Here is a 20,398-nt window from a genome sequence, read left to right on the forward strand (position 1 = left end):
ATAGGCTACTAGCTCCTGCGTGCGTGCACTCACTGTCTGAGTGTACACACACTAAATTTACTTGTGATTACTACTGATTATTGTAACTGCTAGTTGTACTTCCTGACTGTTACTACTTACTTACTGTACTAGGGGACACTCACTCAGTCACCTCACCAACCAACCCACTCCATTAAAGTACCCCACTTTTCACCCGCCCTTTTAAAAAACTTTTGTCTATACGCCCAAAACATTGAAGATGTCTGGAAGTGGCAGCCAGCGCGGTTTGGGCAAGGGGAAGGGCAGCAAGGGAATCAGGAGGAGAGGGAGCAGCATTGTGGCAAGCCACGGCCGCGGGCGCGCCACCATGCACAGTTCCGCAGCAGCAGCGTCAGTGGCTAACATTCCTCCCATAGCCACTGGCCGTGGACGCCTTGGGCGCCGCCCAGCAGGAGCATCTGCAACTCACGCTGCAGAGACACAGCAGCAGCAGCGTGTAGCACCTGCTCCCATTTTCCTCCAGCCGGGTCGGAAACGTCCCATTGAGGAAAAGGATGCAGACACTGTGGTGCAACTCATGACGGAGGATGAGCAGCCCGCCATCAGCTCTGCATCCGAGGCCTCCACCACCACCACCACCACCACCCCTGTTCGCAGCAGCCGCCCAGCAGGGCCTGGGGAGGAGGCCAGTTCACCATCAGTCGCCGACCTGTCACTCAGCAGTCTTTTTACCCCAGGCACCATCAGGGTATTGTCTGCTGTTGTTGGCGATTTTGAGGAGGAGATGCTGATGGGCACTTTGGGGGAGGAGGGATTGGACAGCAAGACTGTGGCGACAGTCAAGCGTCCCATCCATGCATCAGGAGAGGAGTTTGGGGGGTCATCATCCCAGCAGGACATGTTTCAGGAGGGGCATGATGATGATGACCCGGTGACAGACAGAGACTGGGTGCCACCACCTCAGCAGCTCTGAGGAGGAGGAGGAGGATGCGCTTGTGGGCCTTGCAAGGAGGCGCATCATTGCAAGCATTGGCAGCGTCCCACAGCCTGCTGGTGTCTCAGGCTCAGCAGCAGCAGCAGCAGCAGCATCAGCCAGTACCACCACCAGCCGCACCCAAGCCCCCCCCCCAACCACCACAGGGAGACAGGCAGCAGCGCTTCCATGCCGTAGGGGGATGTTTCTGTCACCAATCTGGCGGTTTTTCACCATGCCCACTGTGTACAGCAAGTACGCCACTTGCAACCACTGTCAGCGGAAGTTGAGCAGAGGTGCAGACCCCTTAAAGTTCAGCACCAGCTCGCTCATCAACCACCTTGCGGCTAAACATTTCCACCAGCATGAGGAGTTCCAGAGGCTGAAGGCATCTGGTGCTGGCAGTGGCACCACACCCATCACTGCACAGCCTTCAGCAGCAGCAGCAGCAACAGCAGCCACCCGCCCTCCTGCTCCTCCAGCAGCACCAGCAGGAGTGCGGAAACGCACTGCTCCTCCCCCCTCTGCAACTCCTGCCGCCGACACTGAGGCCTGTTCTGGCAGCCAGTCCTCAGTGGCCTCCTCTGCTGTGTCTGCTGATTCCCGTGTCAGCAAAAGGCCACGCCAGAGCCTTTTGAGCGAGTCCTTCCAGGGGGTGGTTAGGGCTCTGCCTCCCAGCAGCCGTCGCGTGCGGCAGCTGAACGGCTTGCTGGCACGGGCCATGTGCTCCCAACTCCTGCCGTACACGCTCGTGCAGGAGGGGAGCGACATTCGTGCGCTGCTTGCTTGCGCAGCCCCAGACTGGCAGCTCCCCAGCAGACACTTCTTTGCCCGCAAGGCCATTCCTGCACTGCGCCGCTTTGTGATGGCCAATGTGGAGCGAGGGCTGGAGCACGCGGTTGGTGAAAGGGTCCACGTCACCATGGACTCCTGGAGCAGCCGCTTCGGGACAGGCCGCTACCTGTCCTTCACTGTCCACTGGGTCAGCTTGGTGGAAGGGGGTGAGGATGGGAGAGCAGCAGCGGGCACAGCAGCAGCAGCAACACAGTGGGTGGTGCCACCCCGCAGGGTCAGGGGAACTGCAGCAGGTTCCTCCGATCCTCTGCCATCCTCCGGCACACCTGGCCAAACCCCCCGCCTCAGCAGCAGCGTGAAGGCCCGCCACTGCCAAGCGCTGCTGCACATGGTCAGCCTTGGGAAGACCAAGCTGACGGCAACCCATGTGTTGGCCAAACTCCAGGAGCAGGAGAGGATTTGGCTGACCCCCAGAGGCCTCAGAGTCGGAGAGGTGGTGGCCGACAATGGGGCCAATCTGGTTGCCGCAATAGACAGGGGAAACCTGACCCACATCCCCTGTCTTGCCCACGTGCTGAACCTGGTGGTGCAGAAGTTCCTGCGCACCTACCAGGGGATGGGCGAACTGCTGGAAACGGCAAGGAATGTTGTGCGTCACTTCCGGCGCTCGGCTGCAGCCTGTGCGAGCCTGGAAGACGTGCAAAAGGAGCTGGATCTGCCACGCCATCGGCTGATCCTTGACGTTCCGACTCGCTGGAACTCCACCCTGGCGATGTTGGAGCGTCTGGTTGAACAGAGGCACGCTGTCAACCAGTACCTTGCCCTGGCCACTGTTTCCGCAGCTCAGAGAAGGGACAAGACCAGCAACATCCCGTCCATCGTCCCCGATGATGACTGGAGGCACATGCAGCAGGTGTGCTTTGTGCTGGCTCCCTTCCTGCAGGCCACAAACATGGTGAGCAGGGACCATGCTATGGTCTGCGAGTGGGTGCCCCTGGTTTCTCTGCTGAACAGGGCCCTCGATGCTTTGCTGGAACAGGGAGCGGCAGCCTTGGACCAGCAGGAGCGGCAACCAGCTGCGCAGTCCACCTCTGAGGGGGAGGAGGAGGAGGACTTGGTGGAGGTCCCTGACCTGGCTGCTGATGACGGGGATCAGCACAGCGCAGCTGAGTTGGTGCGGGGGTGGAGAGAGGATGAGGCGGCAGAGGAGGAGGATGAGGACAGCACTGACGTCGATGTGCCAGCAGACGTGGCCCGCCTCTTCCCAATGGCAGCGCACATGCTGACGTGCCTGCGCAGGGACCCTAGGGTGATCCAGATGAAGCAGAGGGAGGACATCTGGATCAGCATGATGTTGGACCCACGCCTCAAGGGGAAGTTGAGCCAGTTCCTGCCGCCTGCAGGAGGAGACCCAGCACAACAAATAAGGAGCTTGCAGCAGGCCCTTGTTGAGCGCTTGGAGGAAGCCTTCCCCCAGCCTTCCACCCCCACTGTCCAGCAGCCAGCACAGAGGCAGCAGCAGGTGCCTGCATCCAGCAGCAGCAAGCGCCCCACAGACCTGCTGTCTCTCAGCCACGAGCTCTACAGGACTGTAGAGGCTCCGGCAGCAGTGACTAGAGAGGAGATGCATGCAGCAGCATCCTCCTCCGGTCACAGCCAGCGCCTGACCCGCATGGTGGCTGACTACATGGGGTCGTACAGCGGGCTTGACAGCGATGCCCCTGTTGATCCCATGGAGTATTGGGTCAAGCGCATGGAGATCTGGAGCGAGCTGGCGCAGTACGCCCTGGAAGTGCTGTCCTGCCCCCCTTCCAGCGTGCTGTCCGAGCGCTGCTTCAGTGCAGCTGGTGGCGTGGTCACCGAGAAACGCTCACGTCTGTCTCACAAGTCTGTGGACAGACTGACGTTTCTCAAGATGAACCAGGCGTGGGTGGAAGGCGAGTTCCTGGCCCCTGTTGTCGGCGAGAGGGGGACATGAACTGGCTGCCGGAACCATCGTTAATGTGCCTTACCACCCTTTACCACCTCCTGGCTCCTGCTCACTAAGCCAGCCTGGTTCACTTTGACTATTACGTCGCCTGCAGCCACACATTTTACACCTACAGTGGGCTGCTGTGTACTGCCCTTCTGCTGTCTGTCTGTGTTTCCCACTGCCAGGGTACACAGAATTACCTTCTTCTGCTGCCACTCTGCCACCAGCTATTACGTCAAACAATAGCTATATTGGTTGCAAAACCAAAACCAAACAAACCATTAAAAAAAAAAAAAAGGTTTTTTTCTGAGGTGCCCGGGTTGAAAACTGTGTTGTCCCAGTTGTGTATTGGACACAATGTGGGCTGCACGACCGCTGTCTGGGACCTCCTGTTGTGTTTATTTACAGCCCTGGTATCACCGCTAGGTACCAGGGCTATTATGTCACGGCGAGCTGCCTGCCTCATTGACTGCCTGCTGCCACACACTCATCCTCCTCCTCCTGCTGCTGAATTTACCTCCTGCTGTCTTTGTGTTTCCACTGCCAGGGAGCACATACAATGGCGCTTCCAACATGCGTGCGCCCACCAGCTATTTGTTACGCTCAAAAATAGCTGCATTTCTTTAAAAAAAAAATTGAAAAGAGAAATACGTGAAGAAGAAGAAGACGATATTGAAAAAGAAGAAGGAGAAGATGAAGAAGAAGATGAAGAAGAAGATGAAGAAGAAGATGAAGAAGAAGATGAAGAAGAAGATGAAGAAGAAGATGAAGAAGAAGATGAAGAAGAAGATGAAGAAGAAGATGAAGAAGAAGATGAAGAAGAAGATGAAGAAGAAGATGAAGAAGAAGATGAAGAAGAAGATGAAGAAGAAGATGAAGAAGAAGATGAAGAAGAAGATGAAGAAGATGAAGAAGAAGGAAGAAGAAGATGAAGAAGAAGATGAGGAAGAAGATGAAGAAGAAGAAGATGAAGAAGATGAAGAAGAAGAAGATGAAGAAGAAGAAGATGAAGAAGAAGAAGAAGAAGAAGAAGAAGAAGATGAAGAAGAAGAAGATGAAGATGAAGAAGATGAAGATGAAGAAGATGAAGAAGAAGAAGATGAAGAAGAAGAAGATGAAGATGAAAAAGAAGAAGATGAAGAAGAAGAAGATGAAGAAGAAGAAGATGAAGAAGAAGAAGATGAAGAAGAAGAAGAAGATGAAGAAGAAGAAGATGATGAAGAAGAAGAAGATGAAGAAGAAGAAGATGAAGAAGATGAAGAAGATGAAGAAGAAGAAGAAGATGAAGAAGAAGAAGATGAAGAAGAAGAAGAAGAAGAAGAAGAAGAAGAAGATGAAGAAGAAGATGAAGAAGAAGATGAAGAAGAAGAAGATGAAGAAGAAGATGAAGAAGAAGATGAAGAAGAAGAAGAAGAAGAAGATGAAGAAGAAGATGAAGAAGATATAGAAGAAGAAGATCTAGAAGAAGAAGAAGAAAGATAAAGAAGAAGAAGAAGAAGAAGTATATACAGTAACACTACTGAACAAAATTAAGGACACAACTTCTCTTTCCACATTTTTTTTTAAAGGAACATCCCCACATAATCACTTGCTGTTGTTACTTGGAAAAAAAGATGTTTCTTGCATCATTCACCCTCAAAACAAGTGTTGGAAGCTATTTAAGGCCAATTCGAATAGTCAGCTCGAATAGTGAGCTCGAATACCGACTCGAATAGTGAGCTCGAAGTCCGAGGTCGAATCGAATAGTAAAAATTATTCGACTCGAATATTCGACTGATCTCGAATAATTTACTATTCGAATTCGACCAAACTCGAATTTTAAAAAGGGGTATTTGAGCACCACTACTCTTGAGAAATGGCACCTGCCCCTACCCTATGGATATGAGTTAATTGACCAATTTACATTCCCATGCAGTCTACACTACATTTAGTCCATGGGCACTTAGGGCTCTTTCACACTAGAGGCCTTTTTCGGCGTTTTACCGCCATGGCCATAGTCTGCGTTTTCCATGCGTTTTACGGACTCCAGGGCTGTAAAACGCTATGAAAAAAGCTGTGTGTCCATCAAGCTCAACCTCTTGAGCCTGTCTGTACTTTAATCCAGATGCATAAAAAATAAAATGTTCTCTCTGGCTAGATTAAAACATTTTCGGCTACTCATCTTTGCCCCTTCACTTGGATCCTGGTCCCACTCAGAATTAAATTAAAACTGCTCTGCCTGGCATACAGATTCATCCACCATACTACCCCTTTGTACATCCTGGATCTCGTCCAAAGACACTCCCCAAACTGCTCTCTCTGCTACACCAACACTCTATGGATGTCCACACCTCGCATTATTTGCTCACTTGTGAGGCTTCTGGACTTCTCCAGAGCGGCACCTACTCTATGGAACTCCCTCCCCCATCAGATTCGCCCCCACCTTCAACTCATTTAAGCAGGCCTTAAAGGCCCATCTGTTCACCATTGCTTACTTGCCATCTGTAATGCCTTCGATATGTCATATCAAATATATGTCTTATCGAATGCATCATCTGAGTCACAAACGCACATTCCATTTTGAATAACAAAACAGCATTTTTTAAATCCACCTTGTTTCCCCCCTTCTTCCTGGCTCTGCCAGCAATCACTGACAGTTTTTTTTTTTTTTTTTAAATTACAGAACATTTCACCCACGTGTGAAAAGCTTCTCTCCTAGCCACATCGGACCTCCTAGAAGGTTTAGTGTCCCATCCATCAGATCCAGTCAGATATGAGTTTGACGGAACCAATTTAAAGAGCCCTGTCCCACACAAAGTGGCTTCAAGCTCAGCAGGGTTTGGCATTTAGGCCCTATAGCCATAGAGTTCAAAAGAAAACCAATCTCCCCAGCTGGTTGCTATAACCTCATAATTACATAGTTATTTGGGTTAAAAAAAGACATACGTCCATCGAGTTCAACCAGAGTCATCGAGTTCAACTAGAACTCGATGGCTCTGGTGAACTGTTATCTATAAAACTATCCATCAACTCCTATATTTGTCATATTACCTGTGTTGCAAAGCTGCTAGGTCCTCCGCATTCACAGAGTGAGTAGGACTTCCCGTGACACTGGTCCTGAGAGATTTCCAACACTCTGGATTTTCCAGAACCAGTGCTACAAAGGGTGAAAGTAAAAAACTATTATGCGTCATCCATCGTCCTCATGTTTAGTATCAGAAGATTCTTAAATGTGTGTTGAGGATGACTATCAATCTTATGTCTCTGTCTGAACTATGGGTGCTGGAAAATTGGCACAACCAGGGTTCTGCCAGATTTTGTGTATCTGGGGCAGGGCCTGCCCCTATTCAAATTCCACAAGGATAGACTTGTACATGTTATAATATCCACTACCAGCAACAGTGAGGGTTAAAACACAATGACACACTGAGCAGAGGGTCCTATACCTTTAATCTGACGTAAAAATTACCATCAATCAACAGCCAGCTGGAATCTGGCAGGCAGCTATCTTAACGTTTCCCTTCGCATGGCAATCGCTATATTGGATTTTTCGCCAAGGACTTTCGATTGTTGCACAGACTACCAATAAAAGTATTTTGAACTGAATTGTAAGACATTCTATTTCCTTTTCATCTCTACTCATTTCTATCAACCCAATCTGTTCTGACTAACAGATATATTTATCTGCTGGTTGTAAGTAGATTTGAGTGTATGTAGTTTTAGAAAAAAAGTAACGATCTTATTGTTCAGTCTTGTGCCTGTTCTGGTCATCTGATTGTTGCTACAAAGAATCTGCCCTCCGAAGAGTCATTGTTTATTATATTCTTATAAATTGGCATTTTGCTAGTTAGGTTTGCAAATAACCATTTTCTTCCTTCTAGGAATAGCTAGCGGGAGTCTCTTCCCTCCCTTCAGAACTGGAAGGGTGGTGTCAGCAAAATTACCCAATGTCCAGTGCAAAATCGATATTTTAATTTTACTGCTTGTACATACAACTGGGATTGTACATGTATGGGCACCATTAACCAATCTTAACCATTTACTGCGCACACCGTGGATTTGCCTCCAGAAGTCTCTAGTGAATGAGACCTACGTGGCAACTGTGGCCTATTAATACAGGATTGGATGCGGTTGTCATATTACATTGTCAGCATCATTGCGACCAATCTTTATCCTCAGTCAGTTCACCGTATTTCAAGCCCTTGGATGTGACTATTCCCCGAATGATAACGGTAGCAGATTAGATGGAATTGGCACTTGTTGTCACGTTATCATCTGATGATCCAGCAACCGGTCTTTTAACGTCATTTAGTCGGGAACGCGGGACTGGATTGTCACACCATCTTCATAGCTCCAACCCCCTCCCTTGGACATACGCCCTAATGCCGTAATGCCCCTGTGTAGCACTGCTTAAAGGAACTCTATCAAACCAGCTTGATTCTGTAAAGCGTGATAACTGCTATCACAGTAGTTATCACGCGATCGGCTGTGTGCAGTGCTTGTCACGTGAACAGCGTCAGCTCGTCCGATCATGTGCACATTTCACATGAATTTGCGCACAAAATCACGGCCGTTGCGCGTGTTATAGCGAGCGCAAAAATGCTAGCGCGACCGTGATGAGTTACCACAGCATTGTGAATCAAGCCCATAGAGTTAATTATGTACTGTAACGGGAATCCCCCCCCCCTCCTTTCATGGCTAAGTCTGTCATCAGAATTTCAGCAGACTGCCCTCAGAAAAGTGTGAAAGGGATTAGATAACAGTAAACAGAGAGATAAGGATTCAGATGTATACAACAACACTTAGCAGCACCTCCCAAACATTTCTGTAACGATTGTGGGATTCTCTCCGTGCGCTGACACTGCGGAAATCCACCACAAGCGTATAATTTGAGGGAACCCAGCAAAAGGTGCAACGCACCTGTAGAGGGAAATTCCTGTCGGCAGGTGGAGCTGTGGAGTGCAGAGGAACAACTCCTCTGCCTGCCACAGACGCCAGACAGGAATTGCACGAAGGGAAGAAACACAGGGCAAGATAGCCCTGAAAGAGAGAGATCAAAGCGACAGAGGGTATGTGTGTCCACCAATCTAGTAGCCACCCTGCAACGATGAACACACAACCAAGAAGATCAGGTGAGAAGGCAATCGCCAGAGATGGCGATTGCTAACAGCGACACAAGACCGAATAAGCACAGATGAGTATTGTATGTATGTCCACCAATCTAGCCGCCAACCTGCGACAGCGGACACACAATAGAGGAAACCAAGTGAGAACGCAATCGCAAGAGAAGCGATTGCGAAAGAGAATGAGCACAGGGATAGAATGTATGTATGTGCCCCAATCTAGTCGCCAACCCGCGACGGTGCACACACAACAGCAGAAACGAAGTATGAATGCAATCGCGAGAGAGGCTATTGCCAGAGGTGACACAAGGCTACAGCAAGGCAGAGCACGAGAGTAGCAAAGGCACAGCAAAACGTACAATGAGAAGATAAGGAAAATAATAAACGCTAACTAAACGCGAACACCGCACTCATTCGCAACAGCGAACGCGTTTTTTGCGCAGTCTCCGCGTGTTAAGCACAACAGAGGCAAGCACGCCTAACTAACCACCGACAGACAAACATGAAACAGAGGACGCGAGCGCTTGCTTAAAGGTTACCTCACCAAGCCTCCAGCAAGCGTTCGTAGCAGACAAGACAGGTACATAAAAACAGGGATAAGTGCGAGATACGATCCACTGCTCTTACCGCCAGAGCGAGTGCGACCCAAGTAAGGCAACAGAGCTAGCAGGATCCACTGCTCTTTCCGTCAGAGCAAGTGCGATCCAAGTATAGCAAGAGAGTTGCAGACCAGAAGGATCCACAGCAGCTACACAGGGGCTAGTGTGATCCAAGCACGACAGACAGACAGAACAGGCAATACAAATAATACAATCCTGACTGCTCTAGCAAGGATGCCTAGTGCAGTCCCAGGAATTACTTTAAGCTAATCTTCAAACAATAAGCAAGGCTGACACTCCAGGAGTGTTTCACAGGACAAACCCTTATGACCAGCGACGTACTGTGGAATCACATGGTAAATATAGAGCAAGCCTACAAAGGATGTGGCTAGGCAATTTGCATGACAAACGTATGCAAATTCCTCAGCAGCAGCAAGCTGCAAAACTGACAAAAGGTCTCTCTTCCAGAGACCTGCAGAATGCAGACCTGAACAGTGGTCAAAAAACTGCCTGCCTGCGCAGGCAGCTGAGCGGATCATTACAATTTCCTATCTCAATTAAAGAAAACATGTCAATCTATAGTGTCCCTTTAAAGGTGGTTTAAAAAAAACAAAACAAGATCTACTTACCTGGAGCTTTCTCCAGCCCCTGGCAGCCTATCTGTCCCTCGCCGCAGCTCCACTCCCAGCCGGTGTCTCATGGTCCCTACTTCCTGCCATTGCAAGTGACTTCTGTGCCTGCGCAAGTGTGCGCCCGCACTGCTCACGGAGGCGCAGAAAATGCCCACCGGGTGAGGTCGGCATCTGCAATGGAGAGGACACCAGCTGGGAGGGGAGCTGCGGCGAGGGACACATAGGCTGCAGGGGGCTAGAGGAAGACAAACACAAGTAGATCTTGTTTTTGTTTTTCAGCCTCAGACCTGTCCTTTAGGCTACTTTCACACCAAGACGTTGCGTTTTAGGGGACCGTATGGTCGCATAACGTGCCCCTAACGCAACGTATGGTGGTGTTGAAGTTGGACGTCAGATTGAGGTGCGTTATGCGGCTCTCAAAGCAGCTGCTCCAGGTTAGTGATAGGAAGTCCGGATCTTTTTAAGGATTAGGATCATTTGAATCGGATGATTGAAAAGATCCGGATCTTTGCACCGAATCATTTGAATCATTTTACTAGGGAAGCAGACTGGGTGAAATGACTAGCAGGACAGGACATTCCCTGCACTGTACATTCTGTATGTTCCTGTTTCTTCCAGACAGACATCCACTGTGAACCAAATCTTTCATTGTGATGATCCGGATGATTCGACTCACAAAAAAAGATCCGGATCAAATGAACGATTCGTTCATGATCCGGACAACACTACAGTCCCACCTCGAGTCTCCTCAGTGCAGTGAATATTAATTAGCCATGTGGCTGGCTGCTGCTGCTGCAGAGGAGGAGGAGGGACCTCCTCCTCCAACATTACTGAGCATGTGCAAACAGTCCAACGCTGCTTAGCCCAGTATAACGTACAGCATGCAGCACTTTGTTTAAACGTGCTGCGTTACAATGTAACGCAACGTGTGCACTGTGAACAGATTGTTTGATTTTACAGTGCTGTGAGTTAGGCTGCGTTACTGGCTGCCTTAACGTAGGACTTTAACGTCCCACTGTGAAACCAGCCTTAATGTTGTAATGTCTCTCCCATCTATTGTACAGTGCTACAGCCAGGGCCGGATTTCTGGCAAGGCCACATAGGCCATGGCCTAGGGCACCAGAAGTTTAGGGGCGGCTCAGTGAGGGGCAGGAAAGCTGTTCTATGCAGTCATCCCTATCTACAAGAACAGCTTTAACCTTTGAACTCTCTGTTCTGTGTACTTGTGCCGTCCCTACAAGACCTGTAAGCTCTATCCTGCAGATATACATCAGTCTAACTCTCATGGTGACGCAATGGGTCCATCATTAATGAGATGGCAAACATAACATAACATTTCAAAACATAACTTCTAATCTATACACGTATTACTAAAATAGCTATTTTCTGTGGCACCAATGATGGAAAGTAAGGCGAATTCTCATTGGGGAACACAGAGATAACAACCATACAGATGGTATAGTTGGCCTTGGGCGGTAAAAAGTACAAATCCGGCCCTGGCTACAGCTACATAATAAGTTAACGCTTTATAAAGTTTAATAATAGATACATACACACACAATTGTCACCTGCAGGGATTTAGACTGGGATACTGGACACAAAGTAGTTGGAGTGAGTCCAATACCTTCAGATGTATTCATTTTAATATATATGGCGCTATCCTGCTGACACAGACAGGATATCTGGCCTTACTTTTTCTGACATCAAATTTAACTTGCCCAAACAGCCATCCTGTGAAGATCCTTTCTATAGTACGGTATGTCATTATTCAGTTTTATTTTTTCAATTTGTTTTTAGGTGAACCCAAAGAAAGAAAAATACTGGACTCATGTAATCTCGGATGCTTGCAGGTTTGCCATGATGTGGAAATATGGTGGAATTTATATGGACACTGATGTCATTTCATTGCGTCCAGTCACTAAGGATTGTTTTCTAGCAGCTGAATCCTTTAGAACTATAAGCAGCAGCGTGTTTGCCTTACCCGCATTTCACAGCATGACCTGGAATCTTATGGACAACTTTGTGGTGGACTATAAAGGATGGATTTGGGGGCACCAAGGACCAGGAGTGTTCACACGTGTTTTCAGGAAGCTGTGTGGAGATCTAGCATTCATATCAGCGACTGACATCAAATGCTCAAATGTCTCCTATCTTTACCCTGACCGTTTCTACCCAATCTTGTATACAAACTGGGAAAAATATTATGAAGTTTGGAAACCTCCACCAGCATTTTCAAATTCATTCGGTCTCCACTTATGGAATTATAAAAATAAAAATGGACAAACTATGATTCCTGGGAGTAACACTTTAGTGGAACACCTCTACAAGAATAACTGCCCCTCTACATATGAAGCCATTGTGAGGAAAGAGAAGACCTACCTTTAAGAAACAAACTGCTTTCTAAACCAAAGTGGAACTAAAACCTTGTACACATGTATGAGGCATGCCCCTGTCAGGGTTTTGGGATTTGAGGCCTAAAGTGAAATTGCAAGGCTAAGGCTGTACAGGTAACTTGTATGACAGCATCTCATACTGTTGCTATGCGTGGGGGAGGAGGTTCGATGGAGCAGGGCTTGAGAAGAACACGGGGGGAGGGGGAAGAACAATGCTCTTGGTCAGCGCTCAACCGAATCAATTCTCTGAGGCCAATCCTCTTGATCGTTGGCCGAGGTACCGGGGGCATCAGGGACTGCTGTATTCACGCTAGATATTTGAAAGAGGTGGTCATTACTGGTCACCTTGGCTGATTTCCATCTACTTTGTGTACCCAGCTTTACACTTCCAACTAGGACTGGATTTGCACTCATTACCGCCAAAGGCCACTGTCAGCAGCTGCCTCCCTTCAGTATAGGCAGACAGACGACCCCTCCCCATCTCCAGCATAGGTAGCCCATTGACCGTTTCCTCTAGTATAGGTAGCCAGATAGTCCCCCCCCCTCCAGTTTAGATAGCCTGATGACACCCCCGCCTTCCCTCTAGTATAAGAGGTCACATGACCCCCCTTCCGTATAGATAGCTTGATGACCCCCCCCTCCCTCCACTATAGTTAGCCTGGTGCTCCTCCCCCAGTATAGCCTACAGCCCACCTGCCCTTGATCCTATGGTGGCCATGGCTTATGTGTCCTACTGTCCTCGACTTAACCACTTAACGACCAGCTGACACCGAAAGGCGGCGGCTGGTTGTTTGTGGTTTTACATGGAAACAGCAGCTCGTTCGTGCGGCCGTTCCATGTCAGTTCACGGAGGGTGTCTCCATGAACAGCCAGCGAGCCTCCGATCGCGGCTCGCAGGCTAAATGTAAACACGCGGGGAAGAAATCCCCTGTGTTTACATCCATACGGCGCTGCTGCATAGCAGCGCCATAAAGGAGATCGGCGATCCCCTGCCTCTGATTTGCCGGGGATCGCCGCCGTGTGATAGGCTGAAGCCTATCAGAGGCGGCGCAGGACGCATCGCCGTCCTGTGCCACCCATGGAGTGAAGGGGAGGGAGGGAAGGAGAGGGAGGGAGAAATCGCGCTGCGGAAGGGGGCTTTGAGGAGCCCCCCCCCCCCCCCCCGCTGGGCACATGTGAGCGGCGGTGATCAGACCCCCCCCCAGCAGGACATCCCCTTAGTGGGGAAAAAAGGGGGAAGTCTGATCGCCCTGCAGCAATGACGATCTGTGCTGCGGGCTGGTGAGCCCACGCAGCACAGACTTAGGAAAGCAGCCCCGATCCTTAAGTGGTTAAATCCGGCCCAGCTTCCAACACACATATTTGACATATGTTGCCTTTTGTGTTCAGGGCTGGCGCTTCCATTGAAGCTAAGGGGGCATATCCCCAGGGCCTTGACCACTCCGGGGGCCCCTGTGCCACTGGATTCCACAGGTAATGTCTCGCTGATTACAACCTTCAGGTGGTCTCCCGCTAACTGCTCCCGTGGATCCCGGCCCCACATGGTCCATAGCTAAGCCTGAGCTGGATGAAGAAGACACAGGCAGGGTGCCTGAAGATAGAGATCGGAATGGAGCAGTCGCCAGGACAGGTGAGTTGTTACAAGGCAGCTCAGGCTCAACTCTCAGCTACGGGGGCCACGGAAGCAGTCAGCGAGAGACCACCTGGGAGGTCAAGTGGAACGGGGGCCTGGGGACTGACTTTGCTTGCTGGGGGGGGTGGTGTCACCAAGTTACTTGATTAATGTTAATGTGAATTCATACTTCTGAGCTGAGCAAATGGAGACCATGAATATGGAGGTGGTGGGTGTAGAAGAACAGCTAAGCCATTGTCCCCAATGTAAATCGTGTTTGAGTTGTAAAAAAAGTAATGCATGTTTATACATGTCAAAAATGACAATTGCGTTGATTTTAAACACATTTCTGCATAGATAAATGTGCTTAAAGAGAACCTGAAGCGAGTAGTATATGGAGGCTGCCATATTTACTTCCTTTTAAACAATATCAGTTGCCTGGCAGTCCTGCTGATCTATTTGGCTGCAGTAGTGTTTGAATCACACCAGAAACAAGCATGCAGCCAATCTTGTCAGATATGACAAGATTGTCTGCATAATGACATATAGATGATAAATAGAACATTTTAGTAGTATGGAAAAAGTCTCATATTTTCTATTTTCAGTTTCAGCCTAGGCTGTTTATTATGTAGAGGAGACCAGATATCTGGGAGACCAGATATATTTTCTACTGGCTTTAGTACACTAACATTCTGCAGATGTTATCTTCCAGTACTAAAGATGTTGCCGCCTGTGACAAATTTCAGAAAGTAAATTGGGGTGTGGAAGGATTTCACAATGGGCAAACACTGAATAAATTATTTATAAATATTGCAAAAATGTGTTGTGTTATTTTGAATACAGTTCCAGAATTGGTAGTTGTCTAAACATTAAAGGGACCCTGGGCAGACACTGTGGGTATGCATATACAGTGTTGCCCATAATTATTCATACCCCTGGCAAATTTTGACTTAGTTACTTTTATTCAACCAGCAAGTAATTTTTTTGACGGGAAATGACATAGGTGTCTCCCAAAAGATAATAAGACGATGTACAAGAAGCATTATTGTGTGGGAAAAAGAAAAACATTTCTCAGCTCTAATTTACATTTGAGCAAAAAGTGCCCAGTCCAAAATTATTCATACCCTTCACAAACTGTCAGTTTGTGCAAGAATCTAAACTTCTATACCCTTCCAAATAGTCCAAGTTGTTCTAAAGCATCCCAATTACCTTGATTAATTGGGATCAGCTGTTTTATTCAACTCAACAGGTGCAAAACAGCAGCTCTCTGCAGTTGGTTTGTGGACAGTCATGGCTAAGACAAATGAGCTCAGTGAGGACCTGTGGCTGCTCACAAGTCAGGAAAGGGCTTCAATGTTTTGTAGAGCTGGCGCAGGGAATGGTGGTGTGTGGCACGCACCCAACACCACACACTGCCGCTCACTGCTGCACAGCTCTGCTATACTGAGTATAGCAGAGCTCAAAGCATCTTTGAATTTGGTTCCAATGCTCCCCATTGGTCTATTGACAGACCAACGGGGAGCCTTGGAGCCAAATTCAAAGATGCTTTGAGCTCTGCTATACTAAGTATAGCAGAGCTGGGTCTCCCTCCATCTCGCTCCCTGGCTTTGCGCTCTCTTTTCTGCACCCTGCACCTATCACCCCCACTTACCTGCACCATGGAGCACCCTGATAGGTGCTATCATTGCTCCAGGGTGCCAGTTAGGTGGAGGCGATAGGTGTAGGGTGTGAGGAGGAGAGCAGAAAGCCATGGAGGGAGACTGAGGAAGATGCAGCTCTGCTATACTTAGTATAGCAGAGCTGTCGGCGGTGAGCGGCAGTGTGTGGCGAAGATTCGGATTTGTGGAAATTCGTTTTCGAAATTCGCAAACCCAAAATTTTATATTCAGCCCATCATTAGACACATTGCTGTTTCCTTCATTTGGTGTGAAAGAGGAGAAGCCTTCAACCCAAAGAACACCATCCCCACTGTCAAACATGGTGGTGGGAACCTAATGCTTTGGGGGGGGGGGAGGGGGAGGGGGTGCAGCCAATGGACCACGGAACCTAATCAAAGTAAACGGCACCATGAAAAAAATGCAATACATGAGAATTCTCAACAACAACATCAGGCAGTCTGCAGATAAATTTTTGCTGTGTGTTTTGGGTTCTTGTCATTCTGAAATATCCACTGGTGCCCAAACCAGTGGATATTTCAGGATGACAAGGACCCAAAAAACACAGCAAAAGTTGTGAAGAAATGGTTAGCAGACAACAATGTTAATGGTTTGGAGTGGCCTGGCCAGAGTCCTGACTTGAATCCAATTGAGAATCTGTGGAGGGAGTTTAAGATCACAGTGATGACAAGAAGACCCTCCAACCTGAAAGATCTGGAGCTCATTGCTAAATATGAATGGGCAAAAATACCTGTGGAGACATGCAAAAAGCTGGTCTACAATTATAGGAAGTGTTTGATTGCTGTAATAGCCAATAAATGATTTTCTATTGATTTATTGAGAAGGGTATGAATAATTTTGGACTGGACACTTTTTGCTCAAATGTAAATCGAAGCTGAAAAATCTTTTTTTTTCCACAATAATACTAGTGTTTATTGGAATTTGATCGAGTCCCTTCTGCATGTATTGTGGCTTTTGATGTAGAGTATAGACCACAATGGGAGGGAGGGGATGTGGTGTACAACCTCTTTAAAAAAAAAAAAGAAAAAGGAAAATGGATGCATGGACTGAAAACTAGATGTGGCAGGCATAAATGTTGATTCTGATTTTAATTAATACATTTTATTTTATTTTTTTATATATTGATACTGTTATTCTATTACCGAATTTTGGGTGCACTGCCACTTTTAGAATAGAAGTGACTGATGAACTGCAAAGGATTGTTTTTTTTTTATATTTCATTTTTGCTGTACTCTCACTTTAAGAAATGAAGGAGATAGTTTTTAAGGGGGTGTACTTACTAAAAGTTACATTGGATGTGATAATGTACAGTATACACGCTAGATAAGCAAACAATCAGCCAAAGTGATTGTCATCATTAATTCCCCCCCCCCCCCCCCCCCCACTCCAACTAACAGATTGCTTCTGGCAACAGGAGGGTGATGGGGGCACATGTGGTGCGACTGAAACCCTATTAACGGGGGGCTATTATTGAGTTCATGGGGCTGGGGGAGGCCCAGGTAAGTATTTATTCTCTACTTTACGTCTTCTCAGGTTCTCTTTAAAAAGTACTTCCTCTCCAGGCATTGAAATTGCCTACGTAGCTCAAATTTATTTAGAAATTCCAAGATATAAATAGCTGTACTGTAAGCTATTTGTGTTCCTTTCTTCCCGTGTTCTGCCTTTTGAGTGTTTGTCTGAAGTTTTTTTGTTAGTTACACTGCTTATTTAATACACAGTGCTTTCTAATAAATATAATGCATGGGTAATATTTTTAGGACAAATAAAACTTTTTCAGGTATGATTCTATTTTTCAACAATCTATCTCATTTTAAGCATATTTTGCTATTTTCACCAATTATAATTTAAAAGTAAACAACCCAGTGTGTAAACAACACAAAAGGACATATATGGCCACGAAGAGTAGGAGTCAACTGAATGAATGAGGAGGACACCAGTGGTGCTCATCCGGATTTCGGATATCCGAACTACCCAGATAATCTGAACTTTTTCCACTATCCGAACTTTGAATAGCAATTCGGATATTTTTTAAAATCCGAATTGACTATCCGAGCAAACTTGGATTTCCCATCTGAAATCCGAAATCCGGCCGGATAGTTAGTTCAGATATCCGAGCAAAAGCCAAAATCACCTTCAATGGCAAAAATCCCTTTCGAAGGCATCCAGGCAGAGAGAGAACGAGAGAGAGAGACCTCCGAACGGTTTTTTTTTTTTTTTTTTGCCATTTTCAGGTCACTTCCGGTGTTCTATCCGGATACCTGAATCCGGCCAGATACTGAGGTCTGATATCCGATTCGGATTGGAAAATGTTAAACTCTGATATCCGACCCAGATCGGATAGAGGAGTATCAGGATCCGAATTAAATCCAGATAGTGAAAAGTGGTATCCAAGCAGCACTGGAGGCCACAAAAAAAAAGTGTTTGGGTATTTATGTTTATCTTGCATAGAGACCAGCACATTCCAAAACTCTCTTCCTCTGAATTTCAGAAGAAAAGAGTTTTGGACTGCACTGGTTTATATGCAAGGTAATTGGATTGGTCCTGCCGGAGCTCTGGTGCACTCACTGACCATGTTGCACCTTCAGTATCTGAAGAGGAGTGCAGCCAAACAACTTTGTGTCTATCGGTATTTATGTTTATCACACCACTTAAATTGTGTTGCAGGAACAACATACAATGATGTTTGATTATGAAATAAAGTTATTTATTTCTACTTTGTATTTTTTTTTCTTTTTTAATGCATTGTAAAGCATAGGGGTAGCGAAGACTACAGAATCTTCTTAAAAAATTAGCATATTGTGATAAAGTTCATTATTTTCTGTAAACTTAAGGACCAGGGCTTTCTGCAGTGATCGGTGCTGCGTGGGCTCTCCAGCCCGCAGCACCGATCAGGATTCAGCCTTGGCGATCAGACTTCCCCCCCCTCTTTTTTCCCCACTAGGGGGATGTCCTGCTGGGGGGGGTCTGATCGCCGCCGGCCGTGTGATCTGCGGGGGGGCTCTTCAAAGCCCCCCTCCGCAGCGTTTTTGGCGCTCCCTGCCTTCCCATCCCTCCCTCTCCCTCCATGGGCTGCGCAGGACGGATATTCGTCCTGCGCATTGAAGGATAGGCTTCAGCCTATCATATGCCGGCGATCCCCGGCCAATCAGAGGCCGGAGATCGCCGATCTACGTCACGGCGCTGCTGTATGATGTAAACAGCAGGGATTTCTTCCCCGCGTGTTTACATTTTGCCGGCGAGCCGCGATCGGCGGCTCTCCGGCTGTTCACGGAGACACCCTCCGTGAACTGACATGGAAAGGCCACTCGATCGAGCGGCCGTTTCCATGGTGACCCACTTAAGACCTGCTGACGCCTATGGGCGTTAGCTGGTCCTTAAGTGGTTAACTGATAAACATTAGACTTTCATATATTTTCGATTCAAATACACACAACTGAAGTAGTTCAAGCCTTTTATTGTTTTAATGTTGATGATTTTGGCATACAGCTCATGAAAACCCAAAATTCCTATCTCAAAAAATTAGCATATTTCATCCGACCAATAAAAGGAAAGTGTTTTTAAAACGAAAAAAGTCAACCTTCAAATAATTATGTTTAGTTATGCACTTAATACTTGGTCGGGAATCCTTTTGCAGAAATGACTGCTTCAATGCGGCATGGCATGGAGGCAATCAGCCTGTGGCACTGCTCAGGTGTTATGGAGGCCCAGGATGCTTCGATAGTGGCCTTAAGCTCATCCACAGTGTTGGGTCTTGCGTCTCTCAACTTTCTCTTCACAATATCCCAGTGTAACAATTGCGGAATCGTCTCCGTGGTCAGCGCACCAGACGTGCGCTGACGCGGCGGATTTCCTCCACAAGCGTATTATTGAGGACACCCAGGCTAGGTGCTATGCACCTGCAGAGGGAAATTCCTGTCGGCAGGTGGAGCTGTGGAGTGCAGAGGAACAGCTCCTCTGCCCTACCACACACGCCAGACAGGAATTGTACGAAGGGAAGAAACGCAATCGCAAGAGAAGCGATTGAGAGTGAGCACAGAGACAGATTGTGTGTGTGTGCATAAAATTAGTCGCCAACCCACGACTGTGCACACACCACAGCAGATAAGAAGCAGGAACGCGATCGCGAGAGGTGCGATCGCCAGACGTGACACAAGGTTACAGCAAGGCGGAGCACGAGAGTAGCAAAGGCACAGCAAATAATACAATAAGGAGATACGGAAAATAATAAATGCTAGCTAACCGCGAACACCGCACTCATTCGCAACAGTGCACGCGGTTATGCGCGGTCTCCACGTGATAAGCACAATAGAGACAAGCACGCCTAACTAACCAAAGACAGACAAACACGAAACAGAGAACGCGAGCGCTTGCTTAACGGTTACCTCACCAAGCCTACAGCAAGCGTTTCGAATCAGACAAGACAGACACACGAAAACAGGGACAAGCGAGAGATAGGATCCACAGCACTAGCGAAAAGTGGCTAGCGCGATCCAAGTACAGAGTAGCAGAACAGAAGGATCCCCAGCGCTAGCGAAAAGTGGCTAGCACGATCCCAGAAGACAGAACAGAAGGATCCCCAGCGCTAGCGAAAAGTAGCTAGCGCGATCCCAGGAGACAGAGTAGCAGAACAGAAGGATCCCCAGCGCTAGCGAAAAGTGGCTAGCG

General features: G+C 47.7%; 1 protein-coding gene across 1 annotated transcript in view; it reads left to right on the forward strand.

The window, feature by feature from the left end:
- The window catches only part of LOC137570469 (alpha-1,4-N-acetylglucosaminyltransferase-like), a 74,795-nt gene extending 61,217 nt beyond the window's left edge, over positions 1-13,578 (forward strand). Inside the window, exon 3 of the mRNA XM_068279138.1 lies at positions 11,850-13,578. Coding sequence (XP_068135239.1) covers positions 11,850-12,437 — 588 coding nt within the window. The 3' untranslated portion in view covers positions 12,438-13,578. The remainder of the gene's footprint in view (positions 1-11,849) is intronic.
- Positions 13,579-20,398: the final 6,820 nt, after the last annotated feature.

Source organism: Hyperolius riggenbachi, chromosome 4, assembly GCF_040937935.1.
Source record: "Hyperolius riggenbachi isolate aHypRig1 chromosome 4, aHypRig1.pri, whole genome shotgun sequence".
In the NCBI taxonomy this organism is placed as follows: domain Eukaryota; kingdom Metazoa; phylum Chordata; class Amphibia; order Anura; family Hyperoliidae; genus Hyperolius; species Hyperolius riggenbachi.